This window comes from Amphiura filiformis, chromosome 19 (genome assembly GCF_039555335.1).
Source record: "Amphiura filiformis chromosome 19, Afil_fr2py, whole genome shotgun sequence".
NCBI classification, from domain to species: Eukaryota; Metazoa; Echinodermata; class Ophiuroidea; order Amphilepidida; family Amphiuridae; genus Amphiura; species Amphiura filiformis.
The window spans coordinates 2,391,702-2,411,464 of NC_092646.1; the positions used below are offsets into that span (position 1 = coordinate 2,391,702).

General features: G+C 38.0%; 3 protein-coding genes across 3 annotated transcripts in view; 1 reads left to right on the forward strand and 2 right to left on the reverse strand.

Annotated features, from left to right (window-relative positions):
• LOC140140823 (uncharacterized) overlaps nucleotides 1–19,763 on the forward strand; it is a 42,498-nt gene that overhangs the window by 11,386 nt on the left and 11,349 nt on the right. Inside the window, exons 2-9 of the mRNA XM_072162578.1 lie at nucleotides 11,544–11,727; nucleotides 12,365–12,518; nucleotides 14,041–14,132; nucleotides 14,556–14,819; nucleotides 15,703–15,867; nucleotides 16,747–17,172; nucleotides 18,230–18,265; nucleotides 18,863–19,025. Of these exons, the coding sequence (XP_072018679.1) occupies nucleotides 11,600–11,727; nucleotides 12,365–12,518; nucleotides 14,041–14,132; nucleotides 14,556–14,819; nucleotides 15,703–15,867; nucleotides 16,747–17,172; nucleotides 18,230–18,265; nucleotides 18,863–19,025 (1,428 nt within the window). The 5' untranslated portion in view covers nucleotides 11,544–11,599. The remainder of the gene's footprint in view (nucleotides 1–11,543; nucleotides 11,728–12,364; nucleotides 12,519–14,040; nucleotides 14,133–14,555; nucleotides 14,820–15,702; nucleotides 15,868–16,746; nucleotides 17,173–18,229; nucleotides 18,266–18,862; nucleotides 19,026–19,763) is intronic.
• LOC140140813 (E3 ubiquitin-protein ligase TRIM56-like) lies at nucleotides 67–3,506 on the reverse strand. Its single transcript, XM_072162568.1, has one exon. The coding sequence runs from the start codon at nucleotides 3,367–3,369 to the stop codon at nucleotides 1,723–1,725; it is 1,647 nt and encodes a 548-aa protein (XP_072018669.1). The 5' UTR covers nucleotides 3,370–3,506; the 3' UTR covers nucleotides 67–1,722.
• LOC140141687 (E3 ubiquitin-protein ligase TRIM71-like) lies at nucleotides 8,178–9,605 on the reverse strand. The gene has a single exon (XM_072163599.1). It carries the CDS (start codon nucleotides 9,603–9,605, stop codon nucleotides 8,178–8,180), a length of 1,428 nt encoding a protein of 475 aa, XP_072019700.1.

Below are 19,763 nucleotides of genomic sequence, written 5' to 3' on the forward strand. Positions count from 1 at the left end.
AGAGTGGAAGAAACTTACTTGATTTACCGCTTTATATACTGACAAACTTAAAATTAAATTCCATGGTCGAGTATCGCTTTTTTCCGAAATTGAAGGTCACTCCAGCAACATCGCTATGTAGCCTCCTTCACAGACGGTTTCTGTTGTTCATAACAAAACGCAAGCCTCATGCAGATTGGGCTCGAGACTAGAGATAGCCCGGATGTCCGACCGACAGAATATAGCATTCTCTTTAGTCTATTGTGATCAATTTAAACATGCAAAACCTTCATTGAATTTTCTGAAAGTATTGCACACCTCAAGTCTTTGAATTTGTCAGTACCTGGTTTGTGTACACGTATAAAACAAGTTTTTGGCCTCAATGTCTCTCTTTCTGACTTGGGTAGGTTGGCAGGTCTGAGATGAAAATTCTCACACATTTTCTGAAACTATAAAATTGCGAAAATATCTGCATGCAAAAATTTCTACTTTTACAGTAACCATCATAATAATGGCAAAGGACATCCCGATAGTGATATAAAATTTAGCCCATATTTATTGGTTGAGCTATGAATTAAAAAAATATTAAAGGCCATGCGTCTTGAACTCGCCCCTAATTACATCTTGTGCCCTTTTCCAGCTTAATTACGCCTCCCGTAAAAAAGTCAACATGTCTTTAAAAGTATTTACCCCACCATATGAAAAGTATACATTTACTGAAAGGAAATTGAACAGGGAATCCAAATATATGGCATTTAAAAAAAAGTATGGGGGTAGTGTAACTAAAGGTGACAGGACTAAAAGTTTCGGCAAAAAAAACACTACTAAACCTCTACCCCTACCTTTGATTTCTTATCAGATTTGAACTCTACATAAAATTCCCCTTCAGAAAATGTATACTTTGCACAGGGTATGGTACATGTACATCATATCTTAACAGATAAATCTTGGAATGAAAATATTAAATATGGGTATTTTGCGTCACAAAATATAATCTGAATTTCGTTTAGCACACAATATATGTTTCATTCCTACTTAATTTGATACCAAATTTAAGGCAATTTTGCATGCTTTTGAAGGTTGATGCTCAGATTGTGGTACATACATGTACATACCGTGACCACTTGGGTATAAGCCCACCCCCTTAGATAGTACTGGGCTTATAGCCGAGTGCACCCTTGTTCCCAGAATGTTTTTGAAAATAGGGGGTGGGCTTTTACCTGAAGGTAGGCTTATACCCGGGTGGTTACGGTACATACAGAACTTGCAGAAGGTTCGTCTCAAAGCTCACAAATGGTTTGAAAACAAATGCGAAATGCAATTTTTTTTAAATTCCCGACTTGGTATTTCTTGGCTTATACCCGGGTTTTTTGCGATTTTACAAATGCGTGCGTAAGCTTTGAGACAAACCTTTTTTTTTTTTGTTAGGCCTTATCATGTATCATTGCAACATATCACATATAATACATTGTACATGTCGAGGGTTGACAAAAAGAAGGCCTTAAAACTCACTTTTGGCCATTTTGAGATTTTGGTACCAAAATAATCTGTAATACCCACAGATTCTTAAAATCATAAAATACTTGGTCACATTTCAATACAAAATATTATTTTTACTCATTTTTCTCAAAAAGGCACTTTTTGAGTTAAGGCCTTCTGTTTGTCAACCCTCGATGTAGCCTACAATACATGCAGAACTTTGATCAAAGAAGTATGTAGGGCCTATATTATTTGAAAATATTTTTAGGACTTGTATGCGTGGTATTTACCTCTACCTCCGCCCCCTCTGGACCTGCTACCCCTCTTACGAGGAGGACGATACTGATTACTTGTATAGCCCCGGGGTGCATTACTTGTATAGCCCCGGGGTGCATTACTTGTATAGCCCCAGGGTGCATATGTATTACCTTGCTTTACACACGATGTTGATCCTCCTGACGTTCTTAAGTCACTTCTACCCCATCCACTTTTCTGTTCACCTCCACCCCAGCCACCCCGACTACTTCTCGATTCATGTCCACCCCCATATGGATAATATTGTGCAGCCCCATATGGATCATAGCTGTATTGTGCACCCCCATATGGATGATATGGCCCATGATATGGAGTATACCCATATGCTTCTCCCATGGTTGGCGGTGGCCTGAATCCATATTCATCATCAGATCTTGGCTCTGTCTGATCTGCACCATTCTGGTCATCTCTTTCATCCTGATCCCTGTAGTACCAATTGTGATGTTCTGGAGGTTGATCGGAGTCATCATTTGACCAGTCAATAACATCTTCTTTAAACTCTATACCGCACAGACTTTGAAGTGAATCTTCAATATTTGCTGCGACTGAATGATGTGCATCTTTGAAAACAAAGTCAGTCTTCTCTGATGTTATCTCAGGTAGATCCATCTCTTCAAGCTCATGCAGTTTTGACATGATTTGATCTTGTGCAGCAAATATCAGCGTCAGATTACTAGTTTCACAAGCATGTTTGGAATATTCACAGGCACTTACCATCTGCGCTGAGAGAGAGTCTATAGACTCCAGAGTTGATGATAAGACACCTGTTTGAGTCTGGTAAAGACTGTCCAAATGATTCTGCGCCTTGTTACATTGAAGCTTGATCAGTTGGATAAGCTTTTGTTCATGTTCCTGTATGGCTGTCCGTTTCAAGACAAAATTATAATTGAGAGTTCCATGCAAGGTTTCAGTTGCTGATCGCTTCTCTGCCAGCTCTTCATTTCTGCTGCTCACTCTCGCTGATGATTGCTGTATGTCAGCAATCACCTCATCAACAGCTGCTGTAATATCTAAGAGTTCATGACCTCTGTGCTCTACAAGACCGCACACAGCACAGAGTGGAGTTTTACAGTTCAGCTCCTTGCAGAAAAGAACCAATTCTTGCTTGGAATGTTTCTCACACTGATGTGGCTGTGTCGTAGGATTACATTTCTTTTCTTGAAGTTCTGTTAATGAAGAAAGCTTGTGTTGAAGTCTTAGTCCCAATCTTTCATGTGCATCCATACATTTCTGGCAGAGAAAACAGCCACAATCATGACAGAAGCCTACAGCCTGGTTCTCTTCATCGCAACTTCCGCAAAAAATGGCAACATTGAAAAGATCGCGATACTCTTTCAAATTCTCCACAAGGAAGTTGTTTGGTAGACTGTCTACAGTACCGCCTGGTAAAGTTACCATACAGCGACATTTAGGGCAGTTAAACTTTGGCCGTTGTCCAGCATGGGTTTGGAGGCAAGTTTTACAGTATGTATGTAAACAAGGCAGACATTTAGCTTGATGTGTATCGTTATCATATGACTCTGCACAGATGGAACAAGTCAGAAATTCTTCCTTGAAATCTTCTCTTCTTTGCCCATGTGATATAAAAGCAGCCATTATGGTTCTTATCAGTCCTGGAATAATATAGGCTACATGTACACATCAACTCATAATATAGCTTATACATCCACTATTGATAGCTATTGATTGATATTCATTGTCATCATGTACTTGAACATGTTGAATAGCAGGGCTAGGTCAAGCATGTGGTCATGTTGATGAGCACAGGGGTCAACACTATCCAAATCATACCATACGAGGGCAGTATTACTCCATTCAGGGCTGTCAATGGGGTGTTGTCATCATTCCCATTTTTATGTGGAGGAAAATATCTGCAATTTTATTTGCCCAGCTCTCACAAACCAAAGAATTTCATAACAAAAATGTCTTCTTAACTGAGTCAAGTCTTATGGATTTTCCCTAATATCCTATAGTCTTTAAGATTTTTAATGTGAAATAGACCTATTGATCAGGTCTTATAATGTGTATCCTGGGTGCATGCGCGTACGCAGGAATTTCTCAAGGGGGGTGTGATGATAAACAATAAAAATGGCCGCATAGCGGTCATCCCGTCGCGCTTGCGCGACGCAGGGGGGTGTCTGAGGGGATGTGCCCCCCTCAGAATTAAGAAACTTTTGGAAAACGAGGACCGAATTGAAGCGATTTGGTGGACAGTTTTGGCACTATTAGTGTGTAAAAGTTCAATTTGAAAAAGCCGAAAATTTGTGAAATTACGATCCATGAAGCTTTTCGTGAACAAGTTTTTCATACAGTTGTAGGCCTATGAATTGTGTTAAACACAAATTGGTAAATGTCGAAAGCAGGAGCAAAAATGGCTGCTTGTTTATCCACTACGCATGGGCTGTCTGAGGGGGTATATGTAAAGCCAAGAATTTTCCATACAGAAAATTCCGCCAAAATCGCGAATTGGAGGTAAAGCGAAAACGCATTTCTGAGAAAAAAATAAAAAAAATAATCAAAAATGACCTAGAAAAAGGAAAAAAATACAATTGAAAAGGGGATAAAATACTAAATGAAATGAGTCTTCAAAATTCATCAAAATAAAGTAAAATCCGTCAAAAATTTACCGTACAACTCCCCATTGCAGCCATGATACCCAATTACCCATCCCAACTTTGCAAATCGCAATGATCGTCACAAGATTCTTGTGAAATTTTATTATGTCAGAAATGTGCTAAAATTACAAAGCGGAGAAAAGCGGAATTTAGCATTTGTAAAGCAGAAAATTCTTGGCTTTAGGTATATGCCCCCCTCAGAATTAAGAAACGTTTGCAAAATGAAGACCTAATTGAAGCAATTTGGTTGACCATTTGGCACTATTAGCATGATTAGGGATGCAGGGGGTGTCTGAGGGGGATGTGCCCCCTCAGAATTAAGAAACTTTTGGTTAATGAAGACCTAATTGAAGCGATTTGGTGAACAATTTTGGCACTATTAGTGTGTAAAATTTTAATTTTAAAAAGCCGAAAATTTGTGAAATGACGATCCATGAAGCCTTTCGTGAACAAGTTTTTCTTACAGTTGTAGGCCTATATGAATTGTGTTAAACACAATTTTTGGTAAATGTCGAAAGCAGAAGCAAAAATGGCTGCTTGTTTATCCACTACGCAGGGGGGTGTCTGAGTATGTCCCCCTCAGAATTAAGAAACTTTTGCAAAATGAAGGCCTGATTTGGTGGACCTTTTGGGACTATAAGCATGATTAGTATGTAGAATTTGAGTTTGAAAAAGCCGAAAATTTGTGAAATGGCGGTCCATGAAGCCTTTCGTGAACAAGCCTTGCCTACAGTTGTAGGCCTATATTTGTGTTAAATACAAATTGGTAAATGTCGAGAGCAAAAGCCGAAATGGCTACATATACTTTATCCACTATGCAAGGGGGTGTCTGAGGGGGGATGTGCCCCCTCAGCATTAAGAAACTTTTGCAAACTGAAGACCTAATTGAAGCGATTTGGTGGACCATTTAGACGCTAATAGTGTGTAAAATATTAGTTTGAAAAAGCCCAAAATTGGTGAAATAATGGTCCATGAAGAAGTTGGAAAAATGTGCAAAATGAAGGTCCGATTGAAGCCATTTGGTGCATAATTTTTACACTATTTAAATCATTGCTTCAAACAGAAAAAAGGGCCCAAACTCAATTTGCACAATTAAAACCTTTAGGCGTACGTACGTACGTTGCCGGGGTAGGGTCCGGGGGTAGGATGTGGGGTGTGACGATGTGGAGGTGTTGGTGTTAACATGTAGGCCCTATATCCATGTCAATTAACAATTAAAACCTTTACGCACGTGACGTTGCCAGGGTAGAGGTGTGACTGCATGATGATGATGATGTGTGTGGGGGTGTGGGGGTGGGGGGGTGGGGGGGTGTGTGTGTGGGGGTGTTAACATTAATCGACACATTTACGTATACGTTGCCGGTCAATACCGGGTAAAGGGGTTAGAAAAATTTGTGTGGGAATAGTTAAGGCATCTATAGGCCTATGATAATTTGATAATATGTCATGCCTTACTCATCTCCCTCCTCTCCTCTTCCCCCTCCCCCCTCTCTCTCCCTTTCTCTTTCTTTGCCTTTTCTCCCCATTTTTTATTTTTTTTTGGACAGACACAAGGGGGGTGTTTCACACCCGTAACACCCCCCCTGCGTACGCCAATGCCTGGGTGGTGAAAATGTTTTATTCATGATATTCTTTACTTTTTTTCACTTTCATTTGTCACTCACCACCCAGGGGGTCATATACCTTCTTGGCATTTGGAGTTAGTAAATGGCATGTGCTCTTCTAGGCTGGCCCTGTTGGTCAAGTACAAATAATTGTAAGATTTAGAGTGCACCCAGGGGGGCCACTGGTCATAGACCAGGGGGTATCATGCGTGGCCAAAGATTCAAGTAAAAAGGGTCTTTTTTCATGATCAGGCACTGTACTTAAGTATCGTGAATAGGGTATCTAAAACAAGGAAATTTGAGAAAAAGGGTATATCTTGTACAATAAATCAGTGTTTAGGGTCCTTTGAGACAAATGTAGTATGTAATAAAGGGTAAAAATTATGAACTTTTGAATTTGTATTTTCCCAGTTATCATGAAGGGTTTTAGAGTCAAAATATGACTGATTTACTTGCTTCTAATGGGGGCAAAAATAATGTCAATACTTATTTAGGGTATGAAATTGCACTTGTCATACTTGTTTAGGGGTGCATTTTCAGACCTCGTAAATACTTGTTTAGGGTGCTATTCGAAACTTCGTGGCCACGCATGATACCCCCTTGTCAATGACCAGTGGCCCCCCCGGGAGAGTGCATGGTAAATACAATACCTTCTACAGTCTTACATTTTACAGGCAACATTTAAATGTTGGGTTATAAAATGGATATAAAATGTTTTATTAACATTCAGAAAACACTTTTGAAAAGTTGACACAAAATATTCTTACAAACAAAAAGTTTTTTCAGATAGAAAACCGAATATGAAAAAACTGGACCACACCAGGGCTGTCAACTTTTTGGAATTGCTTGGCGTGAGACAGAGGCGTACTGGGATTTGCCGACTCCAATGTTCATTTTGTACCATGATTATTGATGCTCGAGAATGTGAAAGGGGGGGGGGGTTAGGAACAACAAATTATTCATGACGATGCGTGAGATTTTACTCATTTTCTACTCATTCTGACCCAATGCGTGAGACTCACGGCCAATGCGTGAGAGTTGACAGCCCTGGACCCCACCCCTTTAACCCTGATGACTGGCTGTCCTAAAAAGTGAACCAAAATGATATTACCCAGTGATTGCAAGTAGTCTACGCTCACAACCCTTTACCCCTTAACAAGTTTTATCTTTACACCTACACCAAAATTTTCCCCCAAACAACAACTTTGCTGTGAAAAATCATTTTAGAACACATTTACCCCAAAATGTGAAAAAAGAAGTTAACCGTGATCAAAAAGCTACCTTTTTATTGGAAATCAATGTATTTTAAACCCCAGAGTAAGTGCCTGGAGTAAGTACTAAACAGACAACACAAGTGACTTGTCTGACCACACAGACAAATAGAGAGAGGGAGCCACTTTGAATCATTCGCTTTTTTGGGGTTTCATTCACTTATTGAGAACACAGTGGCTGAGCGGAACGGACTCCGACTCATAATCGGAAGGTTGCGGGTTCGAGCCCCGGCAACGCCATAGTGTTGTACCCTTGAGTAAGGCACCTTATCTCAATTACTCCTCTCCACCCAGGTGTATAAATGGGTACCGGCATTCTTAAATGCTGGGAAGGTAACAGACTCGCTGTGGAGGAGATGTAGCGATCCCCCTATAGCAACATTACATGGAGGAGTCTGGCCCAGTCGCCAATGAAAGAGAGATGGTCACTCTGATCACTGTTTATACAGGATCGCCCCTTTACTTTTGATATTTAACTTTCACTTCTTTGTGGGGAAACACATGCATACAGTGTGGTTTTTTTTTCAAGTGCCCCCCTGGTCACAAGCAACAAAAATAATTACATTTTTGTTTATTTAATACCAGGCTGTATACATCTGTACCCAACTTGTAAATATTTAGAGTTACACCTCCATAAAGTAATAAATCTTTGCTGGTTTTTCATTTGTATATATGTGACATGATCAAGGGGAATGAGTCGCATGTCGACCCTGGTCCAAAATGAGTTTTACACATGTTTCTAAAGAGGACATTTTATAGAGCTTTCTGAAACTGAACAGTTACGTCAATTTATCAATTGCTGAAAACAATATAAAACATAAGAATTTTAACAATTTCTTTGCTAGTATCTCAAAATCAATATAAATGACATCCGACTCATTTCCCTTGATCGTGTAACATATTAGCGGCCCGGATTAGCGGACTTTGAATGGACTTCCTTTCATTGGGGTACCATTAATGTTCACATGAATAGGAGCACCCAGACTCCAGTATTCAAATGTATATGTGCCATCATTATTGTCCTGTACTAGAAGTAACTTGCCACCCTGTGAAGCTACCACGTTGCTACCACCAGTGGTCATCAGCTCATCTTTATTGGAATCAGTAAGCCTATAAACAGTTACAGTTGCCTTTGGGAAGTACCAAGTTTTACCTTGCTGTCCTATATGAATAGTACTGGATCTGGACTCAACAGGTGGAAGTGTTCTACATGTAGGTGGATTGGATAAGGCTACATCCCCCGGGGCTACATCATATAAATGTTTTATAGAGTCTTGGATTCTTGCTGTGGCTGACTGGTGCTTGTCCGTAAAAGTAAACTCAGTTGTCTCTGATGTTATCGCAGGTAGCTCTGTATTTACCAGCTCATGAAGTTTGGTTGTAACTTGGATTTGTGCAGTTAGTAGCTGCATGGGATGGCTAGTTTCACAGGCTTTGTTAGCAAACTCACAAGCACTTGTCATCTGTGCTGAGAGAATATCTATAGACTCGAGGTTTGATGATAAATTATCCATCTGCGTCTGATATTCGCTACTCAATTGATTTTGAACTTTCTTGCTCCGATTCTTGATCAACTTAATAAGTTGTTGTTCCGATTTCTGAATGGCTGCCTTTTTAGAGATAAAATTACCTCTCAGAGTTTTCTGGAAGATTTCGGTTGCTGATCGCTTCTCTGCTAGCTCTTCATTCCTGCTGCTTACTCTTGCTGATGATTGCTTTATGTCAGCAATCATCTCATCGACAGCTGCTGTAATATCTAAGAGTTCATGTCCTCTGTGCTCAACAAGACCGCACACAGCACAGAGTGGAGTTTTACAGTTCACCTCCTTGCAGAAAAGAACCAATTCTTGCTTGGAATGTTTCTTACATTGATGTGTTTGTGTTGTAGGATTACATTTCTTTTCTTGAAGTTCTGTTAATGAAGAAAGCTTGTGTTGAAGCCTTAGTCCCAACCTTTCATGTGCATCCATACATTTCTGGCAAAGAAAACAGCCACAATCGTGACAGAAGCCTACAGCCTGGTTCTCTTCATCACAGCTTCCACAAAAAATGGCAACATTGAAAAGATTGTGATACTCTTTCAAATTCTCCACAAGGAAGTTGTTTGGTAGACTGTCTACAGTTCCTCCTGGTAAAGTTACAACACAGCGACATTTAGGGCAGTTAAACTTTGGCCACCGACCAGCATGTTTATGGAGACAAGTTTTACAGTATGTATGTAAACAAGGCAGACATTTAGCTTGATGTGTGTCATTATCATATGACTCTGCACAGATGGAACAAGTCAGGAATTCTTCTTTAAAATCTTCACTTCTTTGTGGTGTTGGTACTGAAGCAGCCATTTTTATTCTAAAATATAATACTTTTCTGTAGTGAAGTTAGGCACAAGCAGTGATAACAATAATGCCAAGCTCTATGTTTAATATTACATGTACATTCTATTTTGTACTTTGACACCCATTTTGGGGATATAACTAGTTCATATCTCATTGGGTTATTCCAGTTGAAATCCATACACCCCTTAAATGGACCACATGATCTTAATCTCCTACACAGGGAGTGTGAATTTCAAATGGGGTTACTTGAATGGGTGATCTAATTTTAAATCCACACTCCCTGTGTGGGAGATTAAGGGTGGTCTGAACCCTGGAATTATGGAAACTTTCGGGCCTCATAACTGCTAAATTATTAGTCCAAAGAATATAAAAGTATACATTTTTAGAATGGAAATGACTTGATGAAATTCATCTGTGAGGTCCAATTTGGGCTAAAATGCTCATTTTTGGAGAAAATCACAAAAAACAAGTTTTGTTTTTTTATTAATTTTTAAAAACTAGATAAAAATATCTAGGGACTGTTTTTTCATTTTTTTAAATTTTGACCAACTTCACCAAAAATATTTGAAATTTGGGCAAAAATCAGGCTTTTTTATGATTTTTTTGAAAATTTTGCATTTTTTGACCATTTTTGGTGCAAATTTCTCAAAGTTGGTCAAAATTCATAAAAATAAAAAAACGGTCCCTAGAGATTTTTATCTAGTTTTTAAAAATTAATAAAAAAAAATTTTGGCCCAACAATTTTTTTGTTACGTTGCGCGAAAAAATTTGGGCCAAAAAACCTGTTTTTTGTGATTTTTTCCAAAAATGAGCATTTTGGCCCAAATTGGACCTCACAGATGCATTCATCAAGTCATTTCCATTCTAAAAATGTATACTTTTATATTCTTTAGACAAATAATTTAGCAGTTATAAAGCCTGAAAGTTTCCATAATTCCAGGGTTAAGACCAACCTTAAGGTCATGTCTTCCATAGAGGGTGTATGGATTTCAGCTAGAATAGCCCATTTGATAAGATCAGTTGAGCAAACTTCAGGTGACACTCGGCATGCCTAGTGCCGGGGGTTGTCTCACTATAATATAAATGGTGTACTAGGTGTATGCATTTTGTTTTTAGGGATGCCCCTTAAAATGATGATACATTCATGACTCGGTCATAGTATCAAACTTGCTGGTGATAAGCAATATTGTATCAAATAGGAGGAATAGTGCACTGTTTTTATGGCCAGCTCAATCTCTACCGGACAGAAATGGGATCAGTTATGTTGCAATATACATCTTCTGTTTAGCTCCTTTAACAAAATAAAAGCAAACTTGTTTAGATCTTTTAAAATTCTGATTGCACATCCAGCTTTTCATGGTATTTGGAATTATAGAAGAAATAACACTTGGCTTTGACTTAAAAACCTCAAACTTACAGAATTACAAGTAAATTATATGAAATCTTTGCTCTGTGTGCTAGCCATAAGCTTCAACATAAAAAGTCTAAGTTTTGAGATATTTTCTCAAAATATTTTAATATCTTAAAAGAGCTATCTTAAAAACCACTGAACTAATACTAGGCTTGTTTGTACTCATTTTAATGCATTTTTCATGCTGATTCAAAATATGGTCATGAAAATGTATAATGCTGAAAATGCAATCGACACCCGTGTGAGAAGGTTAATACAGCTCACACGTGTCATACTCTTATGCATGTTCTAATGCACAAAGTTTTGATCTACTTTAAAGTATTTTCAGCAATTTTGGAGTGCCATCAGTCACACGAAGCGATCCAATATCAATTCAGATATCTTTGCCAATTATATGCCAAAGTATGGCAGTATTTATCATGACCAACAATTTGTTATGTTGCTTATTAGGGATATTTCAAACTTGAAAAAATAAATACTTTTTCATAAGGATTTAACTGCTAATTGTATGTTCTTTTCTTTTTATTTTTCAGGCTTTACATTTTTCTCCAAATGATGCCATCTCAAAACCAATAGCAGATAGAGCATTATGAGTAGGCGATTTGGCCAGAGTGCTGCAAGAAATGCCCCATTTGGCACGGACGTCCAACCCACCACTAAAACAAGGATCGTTGGGGGAAAACAAGTTGAAATTGCTGTAGATTCTCCACCCACTAGGTAAGGGGGATTTGGGGGTCTGGGTGTGGAATATCAAAGCTACCACTAAAGTGAGGATCGTTGGGGGAAAGAAGTTGAAATTGCTGTTGATTATCCACCAACTAGGTAAGGGGTGTGTGGACATTGTGGGAGGTCAGGATTGTTGGGGAAAGCAGATTGAAAGCCCTGTAGATTGTCTACCAACTAGGTAAGGGGTGTGTGGGAGGTCTGAGTGTGGGACATCCAACCTACACTAAAGTGAGGATTGTTGGGGAAAACAAGTTGAAATTCCTATAGATTCTCCAACTAGGTAAAGGGGTGTGTGGGTGGGGTGGAAGCTCTGGGTGTGAGACAACCAACAAAACACTAAAGTGAGGATCATTGGGGGAAAACAAGTTGAAATTCCTGTAGATTCTCCTCGGTTATGTGTTTGAGGCACTGGCCCGGGGGCACTGGTGTAGATTTCTTTTCGACATGGGGGAATTGGGTTTTGTGAAAAAAAATTTGAAGCAGATAGAATCTAGTCCCTTGGTACAAATGCGTACGAAAAATTTTTGTCTAAAATGGTCAAGTAAATTTGAGAACCTCTGTTTTAGCACATTTATAATCAAAGATTAGGATTTAATTAAAAAATGATTTACTTGTTTTAAAATTTCAGTGCTGGCAGTCGTAGCAGCCAGAAGAGTTTACCACCGTTGACATCAGGACCACACGGCACCCCACCAATAGAAACACAGCCATCGTTACAAGGATATGAAGATGAGGATGGGGAGGAAGAGGAGGAGAGGGAACAGTTTGCTGCTTTCACACAGGTACAACTCAGATGCTAGTGGGATATTCTATTTGCAATCCACACTCCCCCTGTAAGATTTAGGCAAAGTCATCCACAGAGGGAGTATGTGGTTCAAATTGAATAGACAATTGGATAGCTTCCATGTGAAATACTCGATATCACTCCAGTTATGGAAGATATAGTAAAACCATATACTGGGGGAGTATAGGTTTCAATATATAATTAACCCCAGCCAATTCCATTTGAAAAACATATTCCAGTCTGGAAAAAAACACAGAAAATGATCTTATTTTGGGTGAAAATTGTCCTATTTTGGGTGGAAATTACCCATATTGGGTGAAAATTGCATATTGAGCAAAAATTGCCACCCCCACCCCCTAATTTCACCCCTCCCCTATATTTCCCCCAGATAAAAAAATCCTGGTGCCCCACTGGATATATACTGATAAAAAAAAATTGTGTTTGGGGCAAAATATGGTAATTTTCAGCGGTAATGTAAATATTGGCTATACATGTGTATACTATTATACTTGAGTAGCCGTGGGAATGATTGATTGTGAAGACCTGTAGATCTGGTGACATATTCATCAGATATTTTAATATTAAAATACAAAATACTTGCTTTGAAATTCTTTATTCATCATGTATAGTAATAATTCCAATGGAAATATCTTTGTCATTGTGTGTTCGTGTATTCATGCACGATTATGAGTTATTATTTTCCAATATTGAGGTATGGTTACCTTCTTGCAGAGCTGAAAAAAATAATATCAAGTAATCGGGTCACTTCCTTTGGCTATATATCAGAATTGATTAAAGCAACAAATTACTTTTATTGTGCCTAGCAACAAATGATTTATTTTGCTTAGCAACAAATTAATTTTTTTATTTGATCATTATTGTTTTGAATTTTGAAGAATGATTGTGAAAGAAAATCCAAGGCAACCACATTAAATTCAGTGTAATGAAAATGCAGGAATTAATCATTATGACAGCCATTTTTAATATAGACAAAATAAATAAACTAAAATTTATGTTGCCATTCATTAATCATACTGATGCAATGAAATGTTTGTGTCACATAAGTTTGATAGTGAATACCATATTCTTCCTAATTAAAGCCCCCCCTCTAATAAAGCTAGTCCCCATCATTTTTTTTTGTTTTCAACCAAACTTTTCCTTAAAATACCATTCAATACCTGTATTTTGAAATTTTTTGTAGAAATTCCTTATTGTTTGTGGAGGGCCACACTCTGCCAGAAGGCACTAGTGATGTTTTTAACAGGAATTATCATTGTAAAAAAACAATTTTGGAAAATGCAATGCCCCAGAAGATGAATCGTTGGTATTTCCGTATGCTTACATACATTGTGACAGCCAGAGAGATTGACTGTAACGAACAGCTATAATTTATTTTAACAAACTGCTTTTAAGTTTAAATTTTGAGAACCATGTAAAAATATTACTTAAAATACATTGATTTTCATAGTATTTATGACTAATGTTTTCCTCTTTCTTTCTTACATATTGTTATTTTTCAGAAAGAGAATGCCAGAAATCTTTACTCAAAAACAGCCCCAGCAGATAAGAGCAACTCACATATACATAATAGAGACCTTCCTGGATCTCATAAGTAAGATGGTCCCAGTAGTGTAGCCAGGGGGCATGGGCAGCTGAAAGTTTTGAAAAATGTTTTCTTGGCATTTTTAAGAAAAATATTAAATTTGATTAAAGTTCATATCTGCTCTTATCTTATCTTTGCTAAAAACCAACAGTTGCTGTTGACGTGAACTAGCTTTTACAAAGTTTTCATTATTTGTCTTTATATGTCAGCTTCAATTTAAACCAACTGAAGTGATCGACCAAATGGTATTTTATGGTCACTTCAATTTGGCCTACTTATGTCTTATTTGTAGATATATGTACAGATTTTTTCCATTTCTGTGACACCAAATTCTTATTTTGTTTTTACTTTGCCTACAACAAATGGAGAGAGATACGAGGGTGGAGGTAGAACTTTTTGAATGACCCTCGTATTCAACATTTTTTATTGCAGAGTGCTGCCACCTATAAGCAGCCATTCACCATCCAGCTCCCATTCCCCACACAATAACAACACCATTGATGACTTCTCCCACTCATCATCACCAGCTAGTACACAACTCAACACACCAGGAGTCAGTTTCAGCGATCAACTGAAAGACGCCCTCGAAGGTTACGATCCGTACATGTTTCAGGATATGTATAAGGATTTAGCACAGTATGATCATAAATTGTGTGGGTATGTGAGTGAAGCACAAGCCAATATGGTGGCTCTAAGGTTAGTTGTATTTTTATGAAATCATTATGAATTCGGCAGACGGCAGAGTCCGGATTCAGTTTTTGGCAAATTCATCATCGTTGACCGTATACTGCGATGCGCCATTAGCTAACCCTGTAGTGATATAATCAGAGCCAGAGATAAAAATGCTAGTTCGCATCTGCCGTTACTCATAAACGATTTGTTTATGATTTGTCAAGGTGATTAAAGTGCAGCGGTAAAGCAATGTACCCTATGGTTGGTTTTGCATCTCCAAACATATACAAACCTTCTCAAAAGTTTGGTAGGAAACTTTCTTTCCTGAAGCCACCATGTCACTGTTCAATATCATTGCCGTATATCTTATTTGGAGTAAGTTTTTCACCCTATGGGTACAACTACCTTTTGTAGAGTGCCCTTCATTGGTTAATTACATATGCTATCTAAAATGCTATGAGTTTTAAAATATTGGACTCGACTATGTCTCGTCGAATATATTAAAACTCATAGCTCGACCAATAAATATGGGCTAAATCGATCCAATTTTATATCGAACTGTGGGACAAGCTTCTTGACAAAAATAGACCACCTTCCATCTTTCAAGCAAAGAAAATAAATTTATTTTGACTTTCGCTGCTGTCTTTAAGATGTCGATGGTGTTTGGTATGCGATCACATATCGCATCATATTATACTTCTTCTTCTTCTTTCGGTACTGTGCAAAACCTCAAAAGAGTTTCAACGCACATTGGTTGATTTGCAAGCATACAAGCGCACAACATGCTCCAATTGAACAGCATATGTACATGATAAAAAGTTTGATGTGGAAGAGCATGGAGCTGGTAGGTGCAGCTCCATGTAGATTTTTGTATTATTATAATAGCAATTTGTTTTCATTTTTCCAGACATCAACTTCCATTAAACACCAACATGCTGAAGCTTCTCTTCTCCAACTTTGCCAAGGATGGCCACCCCGAGACGGTCAACTATGAAAAAATGATCCAATATCTTGCAAGGGCCCAGCTAGGAACGGCAGAGGCTGAAACCTTATTACAAGAATCAGTCAATAAGTGAGTGAAGGAACAATCAATCAACCAATCGATCAATCATAAAATGATTCAATCAATAAACCAACAAAATAATAGTATAGAAATGTATAGAATTCTTAAATAGCTCTAGTCTTTGTTTGCTTTAGCTAAATTCTGTACAAGTTGTGGGATTTAACAGGTCATTCGTGAACCTCGTTGACTTGAGGATGATTTGAAGTGACCGCTAATTATATGACTGTTTGATATGTATTACCAGCAATTTGGAAAAATAAATATATGTAGCACCGAAATAAGGTGCCCTTTGCTAACAAACCATAACTTCGCTTCTGTTATCTTTTGAAGTCAAATGATATATTATTTTAAAGCTTATGATATATATTTTCTAAACACGAAATAAACAAAATTGACCGGAAGCCGACTCCCCGATATTACAAGCGTTTTGTGGTGGACGTTCACAAACATGATGCAATATCCAGCAAGCTGGGGTCAGCACAAGCTGATACCCTATATGCCAGAAAAATGGTGACATCACTCCTTGGTAACTGGAATGATATTGCATGCGGTGGACTTTGTGTGGTGATCATTTTGATCATGGTTCAGGACTCAAAAGTGTGATTTAGTTGACATATTGTTAATCGGATTACACATAACATTACAATGATATATTACAAGATTCAGTTAATAAGTGAATGAAAATAACACTAATCAAGCGATCAATCATTCTTTCGATCAATCAATCATAAAATGATGCAATATATAGCAAGGGCCAAGTTAGTATCAGTAAAGAAACTGACTGAAAAAAAAATCAGTTAACTAATCAATGAATTAAAATTATTCAAAAGTTACTTTTTATATGGTGTTAGTCAAAATCCAATGTATTTTTAATGCATTTTCCCACAGGTTTGTAAATGCCCCTTCCTCAGCTCACAGCGGTTCATCATCAGGTATTGGGTCATCACAACAAGACTTAATTGACAGATTTGACAGAGATAGAGAAGAATTAAACCAACAATTACAGCGACAGAGACAGCAACAGGTACCACAGCAACAGCTACAGCAGCAGGAAGGGCATAGACAGCAGCAGCAAGGAGGGCATAGACAGCAACAAGGCGTACAGCAGCAGGGAGGAGGGCATAGACAGCAGCAGCAACATGGAGGACAAAGACAGCAACAGCAGCAGCAACATGGAGGACAAAGACAGCAGCAGCAGGTGTCTGATCAGTATGCAGGACAATCAGGGTTTGGAGGAGGTCAGGGAAGGCATCAGAGGTCACCTGGAGGTCAAAGGAATGACAGAAGACAGTCATTAGAAAGAGATGATAGACAGTAAGCTGATGATGTAGACCGGGGGCAATAAAGTTTCTCGGTGTACACATACCAGAAAAACATGAATTAAAGGTCCTTTTCAGAGAATGAGCGTGATGTGAGCTCATACAATAGGTTGTCATTTCCTGATTGATGTGATGGACTGTGAATAGGTTATTCCAATTGAAAACAATAGACCCTATGGAAGACATGACCTTAATCTCCTACACAGGGCATATATATATCAATTGGAGCCACCCGTATAATTCCGGTAAGCCCCATTTGAAATTCACACTCCCTGTGTATAAAATGGATTTCAACTGGAATAGCCCAATCCTGGGAGCCTAATGTGACATCTTTTGTGAGAATTCACATTTTTTAAGGAAAAAAGTGTGTAAAATATGCTAATTGATGCAAATTTGATGCTAATTGTTACAAAATAATGCTAAATATTCATACCCATATTCTATAAAAATGAATATTTCACAAATTGTATAACCTTAACCCGCTGGACACTACTGGTCATCTAACAGCATTTCTGATTGGTTGATAACTTGAAACGCTCATTTCAATTGCCAATTATGACTGGGCTTTGAACTATTTATGGTCAAATGTGCATTTGCAGATGATCTTATTAATACCCTCCTTGATTGTATCAAAATTGAACACAATATTCATTTTGGCCAATCGGCAGGTAGTTCTCATGGGGTTAATAACTGTCCCAAATAGTGAACCAAAATGACATTTTTGAACTGTTATTGTGTGACTATACTTTGATCAGCTCGTAATCGGCGGGAATTGTTAGGCTTATATCACTACGCCAAAATGTAGACCGACATTAAAAGTGATATAGTTGACATATTTGTCTATATTTTGCATGTTAAAGAAAGTAGACAAAGTTTATGACCTCAATGAATAACTTGTGATGCTTCTGGCGAGATGTCACAAGACAATTTGCAAAATAAAATATATTGATATTAATCCGCGATGTTATAAATCCCGTCGATTACGAACTGATCAAACTATAGTAAGATATTCTGGCATTTCAACTACATTTTGTTTTCATCTTTTCCCATAGAAAACAAGAAGCAAAGACAAGCGTTTCCCCAACCAGGTATGTAAATTACTTCAATTAAAGGTTAATAAATGCTGCTCTTCTTGCCTTTATTAAAATAAAAGTCCGCTCGTTTTATTGCCACTAAAACTAATAAACTGGATCGGTACTATAAGACATTTTCTTTCTCTTTATAAATTTTTCTCTTTATAAATTTTATACTTCATTCCACATCTGGAATGTATTTATTTTGTAGTACATTGACTGTGATTTAGCGCTGGCAATGTTATATTAGTGGTTTTTATTTTTTGGTTTTTTTTTTCTTTTCATGGTTAGTATGTTTGTGGGAGGGGGTGTGTTTGTGATTGTGATTGTGCTGTGTCACCTGTGCCTTGTCCTGTCTTGTCGATTTTTTTTTAATGAAAGCACCACAGCTTTTGCTGGGTGGGGAAATAAAAGATTACCGACTGGTAGCCATGGGTGTTTCGCTTGCCCAGCCAACAAAACCATGCATATATGACTTTGGGTGATTGCATCATAGCATCATGTGAGATGCATGCATGCGCAGAAGTTTTCCTTGTAAGATTTTTTGTGGTTAGGGTTAAAATGTTAACTGACTAACATAGCAATATTCATGCATATTTTGTTATTATACAGGAAGCCACTGCGAGCATTTTCAGATCGTGAGGATGCTAAGTTATTGATGATGTTGGAGCAGCAGTATATACAAGGTGGTGAAGAGCCGACAGATTTAGTTGTAATGAGAAATAAATTATCAGCCAAGGATAAATCACAGGAAGGAACATTGACTAAGAAAGAGGTATGTGGCTTGATTTTCATGAGTCAATATCAGCTAAGGTGAGAGCAGGTGGTGAGCACCATGCATTCTATAAATTCAGTACATTACAGTTGTCAACCGTGTAATTGAATGGGATTATTTTAAAACGCTTAAAATATCACAAACAAGTAGGTCTATGTTAATAAATAGTATTAATACAAGCTAAAACCGTTGGGTTCGATAATGAACCCCACAAAACTAACCGAGTATATAGAAAATACCATACGGCTGAGCGGTTTTGCCGGCTCTCTCCGACCATCATGCCACTCGCCGCCTGGGTGAGAGCAAGAAAAACTAGTACTCATGGCTATAATCAGAGACTGAATTAAAAAGACTAGCTTGCATCTGACAATCAACTCGTTACAGACCCGGAGGGTCACTCACATATCATGGAGCTATGCATCTGTAATGCGTTATAAAAACGTCAAAAAAGTTAATCGGTTAATACGCCATTTAGGGTACAATTTTGGTTAAAACACAATTTAGAGGGTGATTTTGGTTAATCATGCCATTAAGGGTTTGAAATATGTAGAGTTACACTATTTAGGGTACCGGCACTGATTATGCCACTTAGGGTCCAGTTTTGGGATTGATTAAGGGGCCGTCCATAAGTTTTCACCATTTTCACTTACGTACAAAGCGTACGTAAGGGGGAGGGAGGGGGTAAAAATCCTGGGCATGTGTACGTAAGAAAAATGGCAATTTGTGTGAGCAAAAAAA